The 9223-nt window shown below is 33.5% G+C and overlaps 2 protein-coding genes across 3 annotated transcripts; both read right to left on the reverse strand.

Moving 5' to 3' along the window:
- Window positions 1-749: 749 nt before the first annotated feature.
- On the reverse strand, window positions 750-7757 carry LOC135131122 (probable glutamate receptor). 2 transcript variants are annotated; one of them, XM_064058675.1, is made up of 9 exons: window positions 7306-7757; window positions 3414-3568; window positions 2806-3167; window positions 2150-2567; window positions 1813-2100; window positions 1607-1763; window positions 1442-1559; window positions 1194-1391; window positions 750-1139 (listed from the first exon to the last, which is right to left on the reverse strand). In XM_064058675.1, the coding sequence occupies exons 1-9, from the start codon at window positions 7442-7444 to the stop codon at window positions 1055-1057; spliced, it is 1920 nt and encodes a 639-aa protein (XP_063914745.1). In that variant the 5' UTR covers window positions 7445-7757; the 3' UTR covers window positions 750-1054. The 2 variants fall into 2 exon arrangements, with proteins under 2 accessions (XP_063914745.1, XP_063914754.1); XM_064058684.1 differs by lacking the exon at window positions 750-1139 and having other exon boundaries at window positions 1258-1391; window positions 1447-1559.
- An 86-nt stretch (window positions 7758-7843) lies between these two features.
- LOC135131137 (ubiquitin thioesterase otubain-like) lies at window positions 7844-9124 on the reverse strand. The gene is made up of 4 exons (XM_064058711.1): window positions 8763-9124; window positions 8413-8712; window positions 8181-8366; window positions 7844-8127 (listed from the first exon to the last, which is right to left on the reverse strand). The coding sequence occupies exons 1-4, from the start codon at window positions 8853-8855 to the stop codon at window positions 7909-7911; spliced, it is 798 nt and encodes a 265-aa protein (XP_063914781.1). The 5' UTR covers window positions 8856-9124; the 3' UTR covers window positions 7844-7908.
- Between the last annotated feature and the right edge of the window lie 99 nt (window positions 9125-9223).

Genomic DNA, 9223 nt, shown 5'->3' on the forward strand with positions numbered 1-9223 from the left:
AGAAGCAATAAAAACAGAGTAATCTTTACGAATAACCTGATAAAGTTGTTTAGACGAAAAATTTTTAAAAATTCAAGAATCGAATAAGTGAACAGGCGAACCGTCAGTGCAGTGATGCACTTGAACCTTCCATCTGAGGGCTTTGCTTTCAGATGGTTAACTGCACGATACAAAAAAGGGTTAGTTTTCTTTCAAATTCGCGCATATAGTGGGATGAACACTACACATTAGAAATAAAACGCAACAGTCATCGCATTGCAAACCCAGTTTTATAGAGGAAAATTTACAGAAAAGAACAACGTACAAAGCGCTATTGACCCTCACTACGTGCAATTACAGCAGAGTCTATGGAGAACTTGAAGGTTGCTCGCTTTAGTCTGTGCTCTGAACGTAACATGCATCGTTTGGACATTTCTGTAAAAAATGCACTGCGTAATGAATTTCGGTTAAAAACTCGTATAGCATCATCATCATCAAGTTGACATCATTGCATTGGAAGTGGCTGCGGCGAAAGTTGCAGAAATTATATTGCTCTATTTTAGGCACGTCGTTGCTGTCTCTACGTGGTGAGTTAAGTCTAGTCTAAGTATAGTGATGGAATTAATAAATTCATAAATACTAAATTGAAGAGCCTGAGTCCTTAATCCCAAAAATCGGTCGTCAAAACGTTCAGTAGGGCAGTATTCTACTCCATATATGTATTACTAGAGTATGATTTGATCTACTCTGTAATGAATTTAATTGTCGTATACAGTGATAGAATAACTTGTTACATATTTGTTTTTGTATGCAGATATACAGTGCATCTTTTTTAAAAATGTTCGTAGGAATTCCCATGGTAATTTTTTTTTAACTCTATGGTATAAAATACTGCATTTAAGAATCGCAAGTATTTGTAATTAATAAATTATTAGTGTCTAAAAATGTGTTTGTTTATAACATGTGAATTAAATATTTAATTTGAATTAAAATCTAATTTGCAATTGTTTCCTGTAAATTTGATCGTGTGTGATTAACTTTTAATGGCACGGATAAGTGCCTCTGTACACATAATCTAAATTTTTGTATATGTTTTTATCTTAACTTCTCCCGGAACAAGCTTGACACACTTCTTCCTTCTTCTGGAGTAATGGTTGACTCTTAAAAACAGCAACAAATAAAAATTTCGTATACATTCAGTAACCGTCTACAACCTATTATTTACATACAGTTCTAGAAACAAAACGAATACCGCTGCCCCTAAACCACCGGCCAAAACAACAGCAGCGGGATAACAATCCACCAATCCGACGCTGATAAAACTGCTGCTACTTGACAAACATTGAGGTTTTTTAGTATAAATTAAGCCGACTTCCCGTTCTTGTATACCATTCTCTTGCAACAAACGAAGTCTTTGGAAAAAAATTACAGAAAAGAAGCTAAGTAAAACAAAATAATTTACCCCACTTTTAACATCTTTTTATACGACGAATTCTTCTGTATAGCCAACCATGGATCAGGTACTTGTAAGAACTGGATTTCTTGTAAACCACATTTTTCGTCCTCCTGAAATGTTTCGGCTAATTTTTATATAGTATAATTCCTGATGAAGAAATTTAATACTTACTCACAAATTTGTAACCGGGGCCTGTTTCAACATGAAATGCAAATAAACCGTTTCTCATCCGTTTTATTCCCTCTTCAATGGGATAGAATTTAGGTTTTTGTCCAGGTGGAGCTACCTTTTGTAAGTATAGTGCTCTACGTACCGGTTCAGTAGCATTCTACATTTAGAACGAAGGCTATTATTTTTCTTGATTTTGTTCAACTTACCGGAAAGTAGAAACGGTTGAAGACTGTGTCATCAACGCCTACATCTAAACGAGACTTAAGAATATCTTGCAAAGTTTGAATATTCTTTGATGATGATTGCAATAGAGCAACTATATTTGCAGAGTAAGAAGTATACAAAAACATGAAAGAAACAAGAAGAAAAATTAAAGTTATCCTGCCCGGTATACTATAAGGGACAGTTGTGGTGCCTTGTTGACACATTGCTGCAAATGTTTCGAAAGCAACTTCGCTCCAAGAATTGCGAATTTCAATCTCATTGGTCTCATTCTATAAAAAAATAGTTCTTATTTCAAATTGTTAAGAAAATGGATGCTACCAAAAGTTCTACGTATTTCTTCTTTTTCCATTCCCAGTTGATGACAATGCATAAAATAAACGCTATAATAACAAACAAAGCACAGATGCTGGCCCAAACGTAGTCATCAAATGGTAGGGTAAAAACATTACTAACATATGACAGTTTCGGTTGCCGAAAAATAAACTTCGACCTTGTTTTCGTTGTCATTGCAATATAATCTATAATATCGACTCTATCGGAAGTGACGAAAAGTGCTGTACCTCCTATATCTGCTTCTTTCCGTGTCAACTCCCCTATCATCCCACTCCACATTGAGTTTTTATCCTTATAACCCCAAGTATTTTGCAAGGAATATTTTAAAGTAGCATTTAGAGTATCTGCCAGATGTTCTACCAGAACATAATTTACTTTCGCAATGCTGTCGATATGAATATCTCTAAAATAAGTCTTGTTAGCTAATATTAACAACTTATATAACAAGTAATATCTAGAAAATTAAAAGTGGAGCAGGTAACTCTAAAATTCAACACAGCTTTATGACTGGTTAAGGAAACTCGCTACCTTATGAGTAAGCTACGAGTGTACATACTCTTGACACACTGATTGGGCGAGCATGCGTTTTGACACATCCAATAACAAAGCTGTATTCACACGATTGTTTACTGTCTTTGTACCTTTTGTCTGTTAGGTGATTTATCGAATCATTGTTTGTAAGCACAATAGAAGATTTCAAAATGGTTTTCATGAGATTTCTTCTCCGTTTGTATGTAATTTTTTCATATCCATTGTCAATGAGACCTTGATCAAATGACCATGTACCTATATTTTCTAGTAGTAAAGGACCATCGATGTGTCGTTTATAAATTTTGATTATGTTGAACAAGTCATCCGTCTTTCGTATACAGATAGTAACATCACTATCAACTAAAACGTTTATGTTACTAAAATAATCCTCCCTTAACTTGTCAGTTTCGATGGCTACATTGTGGTAGATAATCCACTTAAAAGGATTGGAGAATAAATTTGTTTTATTTGCCTTAAAAAATTGTAATTTTATGATCACGTGTACATCTCGGGTGGTCAAATGAAAAAGTCATCAAGTTGACTTTGACTTTTTGTTAAAATTGTGAAGTATATGTCTGCAATAAATTTAAAATCTAATCGATGACAACTGATAACGCTTAAATTTCAGTTATACACAACAGTATGGACTTTTTCAACTGAACACCCGTTATATGTGCATGTACTACATGTACATATAACGTAATTGTAACTGTAATACCAGATATATCACATGCTTGGCACTGGAACAGTATGCATCCAGCACAAAAGTTGAGAAACTTGGAGGAATTGGGTACGGAATTCCCAAAGTATGTAGCGGAAAAATGTTGACTTGAAACTTTTTCGAAGAAAAGTGTTGTAAAAAAAGTAAGCCATCTAAAAAGATATAATTTAAGTGAAATAATAATGTGAATGTCTTACGAATTAGATTTAACAAAACTTTTATTTTATTTGTTAACAAGTTTACTTTGCACCGTAAGATGGAAAATAAAATGAATTAGAGTTGGCTTTGCCTGTCAAGATTTAGGTATTATTACTGCCTCCATTTTAACGTAAATCAACACAAGCTTTATTACAGCCTTTTTGTCACTGGATATTGACATAAAATAAATAGGTAGGTACATGGATCTCTGCTGCATGTGTTTATTTTTTGGCACTGATGGCAAGTGACAGATATGTCAGTCATTGTCGGATCTGATGTGTCAGATTTGCAGTAGTACCACCTGTACCACCTATACATTTTCTCATAGCCAATTCTGATTGGAATATTTCATCATATAATCAGTCTATTATTAATATTACTTTCGGCTTTGGGCGGAAATACCTACATTCAACCGTACTTTTTTAAGTGCAACACCCCATGTTTTGCATATCTATTTACATTACGAAATCGAAATCTTACATTCATCAAAGTGACTGTTGCAGTACTTCTCTCGGCGATTATTTACTCGGAAAACCAAATGAGTAAATTATAAAAAAAAAACAAATATCTGGTAAATCTCGTACAAACTTTGTCATGTATTTTTCTTTACAAATAGTACGTAAGATCAATTTCCCAATTCTTTAACAAGACACGATGATAAAATTGATTAAATTTAAAGAATACGCCAGGATTAATAAAAAATGTAAAAGCAAACAAAAAAATCATCGATAATAATTATATAAGAAAACATGACAAAAAATTTCTGGTTGATTTAATGAACCTTACCCACTAAACAGCTTCAGCGTAAAAATCAATCCAATAATGAACTAAATATACATATTCACCTTAAAAGTTCAGTGAGAACGAAGAGATATTCTGGGATAGATTTAGAAATTACTAAAATCTATTTATTCGTATGTATTTACTTATTCGTAATGTGTACATTCTATTTGATCTGTTTAACTTGGAAACACTTATTGGGTTGCTTACATAAAAAGTGCAACAGTTGAAAAAAAAGTGCCGTCACCGCTTGTTAATTTATGGTGGCCCGACGTGTTGTTGACAAAATTCTAACTTTGGAACTTTTTGAAATCTATTTGTACTTATAAATCGGTACTTTTGGTTGAAACAGATTAAACATGTAACGGTGCAAATACATAAGCGAGAAAAAACATGAGCATCCCGGATAGTTCAGTTGGTAGGATAGCCGCTCGGCAATCGAAAGACGTAAGTTCAAATCTTGCTCTAGCTGTAAATTTTTCATCATTTACCAAAAACAGTACTTTCTTAATATTAAAAAAAAAAAATGCGAAAGTTCAACATTCCTCGTGTAGGTAGGCTAACCAAAATTTGTGTATTCTTCCCCACCAACAATTTGATTACGTCACCTCAGAATATGCAGGGTAAATGCTATTTAAATTTTATAAAATAACATACTCGTGTACTTGTAGTTTATGAATTCGCCTTGATTGTTCTGAAATTTTGGAAAAGTTTTAAGGTGTACGTAAGCTTCGTAGATCTTTGAAAGTTTGGCTGTGATCGTTGCATTTTCAAGTCAAAGTTTCAAATTCACGATCATCTAAGATGACAGAAATTCTATCAAAGACAAATCTTCAAAAATCCATGGCTGTCTTAGTTTGTGTTTTTATTGCTGTCTCGGTATCACGGTTGTAGAATAGATAGGTTTGTACACTAATGGCTTGGGATGGCGACGCTTTTTTTCGATCCCTATATCCATGGAAAGGACACAGACAGCTAGCGCCTCTACCTTGACGAGCGGAAATCGTTCTAGTTATTTTAGGGATTTTGGTTTACATTGCTTTATGAACAATACAAAATTTGTAAATGACATTTGATCGAAGTCGATAAATACGATTTCTTTTATTAATTACATCGGTTATAGACAGATGCCTATAGAGTTCTGTGTCCCTAAAACGTCAAAAACCAGGCGACGCGATCGGCAATTGGCGTCGCTGACCAGGGATATGCAAATGTATGCTAGTGTATCAACCTATCTATTCTACAACCGTGCTCGGTATTGTGAGTCTATCTGCAGCTGTAATTTTTAAAGCTTTCATATTTTTTAGAAAGGCTTGTAGGGGATGACTTAAAAAATGCATGAAGCAATTTATTTTATTCATCATACAGGAACAGTTCATCTCACTGTGGTGTACGAAATTTAAAATTTTGCATCGGAAAAAAGTGCAACGCCATTTGAGAAATAATAATAATAATAATTCTAGTAACGTAGGCAATCATCTATGTATGTTGCAGAGCGTTAAGGAATTAGTGAATGTCATCCTTTAACAGGTACAAAAAATTGGGGGCCACTTGAGTAGTTACCTCTTAGTAAGTGCAGGTACGTTTAATTTAGTTTATAATTTCAAAATAACAAAAAAAAAAATTAATCGCATCCAATGCCACGGTTCTCCTCCAACCAGCGTAATTAGTGTAAGACCAGTTAATTAACGATTTTCTTTAGCGAATTCGTCAATACGTGTTATTTTTTTGCTATTGTTTGTAAATTCACAGTTCAGGTTAAGATTTTTAACTATTCGTGATTCTATAACACAATTTGACAACGATAAATGTTACTCTCCATATAAAACATGTGACGAACATTCACTCACTCAGGTTTGACTTATTTTTTTAACAATAGCTATATCTAAAGTTTGGACGTTTTTATTTAAGTTGTTACATTTTATTTTTTTTTATCCATTCTGAGATAAAGGACTTTGAAAATAATCATCGGTTAAATCAGTATCATCATGGACTCGAAATGTCGGGGGTATTTTATGTTTATTTTGTCTCATGTTTATGTGTTATTTTCTTACGAGCCTATTATTTTCGTAAAGCTTAATTTGTTCGATTTCGATCCTACTGAACATTGCCTGCTGATTATTTCATATGTCATTCGTTTTGTATGATGATGTAATTTTTTTAATCCTCATCAGAACTTCCAGAGTACAAATTTCAGATTAATGCGATCACCTGTATAAAACTCTTCTCAACTGAACATGTGTCAAGACTTCTTTTAATCAATGATAACTAAATGAACGAATTGAAGTTCATCGGTTAATTGCAACGATGTTAGTAGGGGGATTTTTAACACAAGTTATCCTGCCTTTTTTTATTTCGTTCCGGCTTGGGTTACTTACTACTTCGTGCACTTGCCCTTTGACTAATGGAGTCAATTATATAACAGTGTTTTACCTCTTGAATCTCGCAATACAACAAAACGCTGAGAGCTGAGAGCTCGATCGCCTTGATAACAGCTATCGATCCCGTAACTGTTAAAATTTTATTTTAGCAATTGAATAAATATTTTAATTTTTCGGTATTACCATCGTAAAATAAAATTCGTAAAATCAAATTTATAATTAAAATTTTCGAACAAGTTGAATCTGTTGGACTGTACTTCCGGGGCGAGGAAACAGTAAATAATAATAACAACAAAAATTCTCGTGACCGAAATTTGTACCAGAAAAGAACCTGACACCCATTGGATCCACTGGTCCAATTTTAATAACATAAATGCACCTGGCTCTGATAAGAGCTACCCTTACTGCTTGCTGTCATTTATTATTGACACTTACAATTTCTTACATTTTTTGATAAAGAGTAATTTTTCCATTTTATAGTTTGCAGATTTTTTCGTCACTGTAATAAAATTATCAATTAAAGTTCCTACCTTTTTTGTTACATAAAAATCCTGATAAAATCTGCGTATTATTAGTATGTTCAATTAAATTATCAATCATTGATAAAATCATCCCGCAGTTGGACATTTCCACGTACATTACGAATACTAAAAGCAATCTTAACTCCATTAGATTCAGTTCTACAACAGTAATCCTCAACGACTTCAAAACTACGGAAAATCTGTTCCCGCTGTAATTATATTTGCGCAGTAAACACGTATTTCGTGAAATCGTACAAAATTATATGTTACCAATTCAAGAGTCAACATGTAATTTAATGCAACAGTATTTGTAGAACATATTTACTTGGATCCATTTTCATTGACATAATTACATAATAAGATAAGTGAACACAATTTATGCTTACAGACTTGAGTGAATTCCATTTGTGGACTCGTATATAAATAAGCATCAAACAATGACTCTGTTTTTGGCTTTCAATGTGTCAAACAACTATTTGCTAAAACACTTACCACTTCTTCCAATGAGCGCAGTTTTTTTGGATTTTATTAAAATGAAATAATCAGGTTTGAATCTCAACAATGTTTTTATTCTTGAACTGTAGAAATGAAATTGCAAAGAAGACCCTCAAATTAAGGATATAGGATATCATAATGCCCTGGACGGTACAATAAATGAACAGAAGGTGTACACCCTTCGGGAAAATCATGCTCAGTGACTGATTTGTTGTTACCCCGGTCCATATAAACCACTCGAACTCCCGTATTTAAGGCGGCGCAAGCTGCAATGATGTGAATATGGTCACTTTCTTTATACATCGGTTCAACCTCTTGGTGGCAAAAGTCAGCTACCTACATACAAACAATTATTAATATACCATGATTAAAACATTAGATGCACTTACAGTTCTATGACCCTCTATAAAACAGCTATAAAAGTCTTGTTCTTTTTGCAACTGTCCACTGGTCAGCAGCCGCAGGTAAACTACCATGTAGTCAGAATATCCCTGTTCATTAAATAAGTAATGTAGTGTCTTTTTGGCGTCATCTACTTCGACTATGTCACCTATGCGCTTAAGAACTTCCATATACTAAAAACAACCAAATTAGCTACATCCCAACAACTACAAAACTCACAGTATCGTAAAAATCTTCTACTGTAAACTGCTGAAAGCCGAGTGAAACTAAAACATTTTTACTTTCTTCAGCTTGCTTATAAAATGTCTTAAATTCGTCTTTTTTATCTAACAGTCTTTCAAGCCCTGCGTAACTATACGCGCGGAAAAAACAATTTCCATCAGGTCTAGTTCTACGGATGTTCTTGTATTTGGAAGACAGATCTTTGATTTTTTCTAAGTAAACTTCATCGTTCGAATATTCTCTGTTTAAAGACGATATCGGCTCTAATTCACCGACTAAAGCAATTGACTCTGAAATCTATAAACACAAATGAAAGACAACATAACCTAGATTTACTAACGCGGTACCTCTTTCTCAATTTGGCGTTGTTGGGCCAGAATTAATTCATCTTGATTCACAGGAGTTGACTCTTCGGTTGAATTTTTCATTTCGTCGCCCATTTTCTGTTAAAATTAACAAAATAAACTGACAAAGCAAAATGTTTTCAACCACACAATTTTGACAGTTTGATGTTGCTATGAGTTTAATTGGGAGTATTGGAACACTTTTATGCCGTTTGAGGGGTATTTTCAATATTGATGTTTGTAAAATAAAAATAATAGCACAGAACGCGAAATTTTCACATTTTTTGTAGATGCGGTTTTCGAGATAATGTTTTTGATAACTCCTGACGAATTTTTAAACGAAAATGAGTTGCCAATGGTGTATTTTTGGTTGCATCTCTCTCCCTTCAATTTCGTTGATTACTTCCAAAGTAGTTGTTATATTTTTAGTTTTATCTCGTTAATTTACTTTTATAATCAACAAA

This window comes from Zophobas morio, unplaced genomic scaffold, assembly GCF_036711695.1.
Source record: "Zophobas morio isolate AGI-343-1 ecotype UQ-CSIRO unplaced genomic scaffold, CSIRO_AGI_Zmor_V1 ptg000002l, whole genome shotgun sequence".
NCBI lineage: Eukaryota > Metazoa > Arthropoda > Insecta > Coleoptera > Tenebrionidae > Zophobas > Zophobas morio.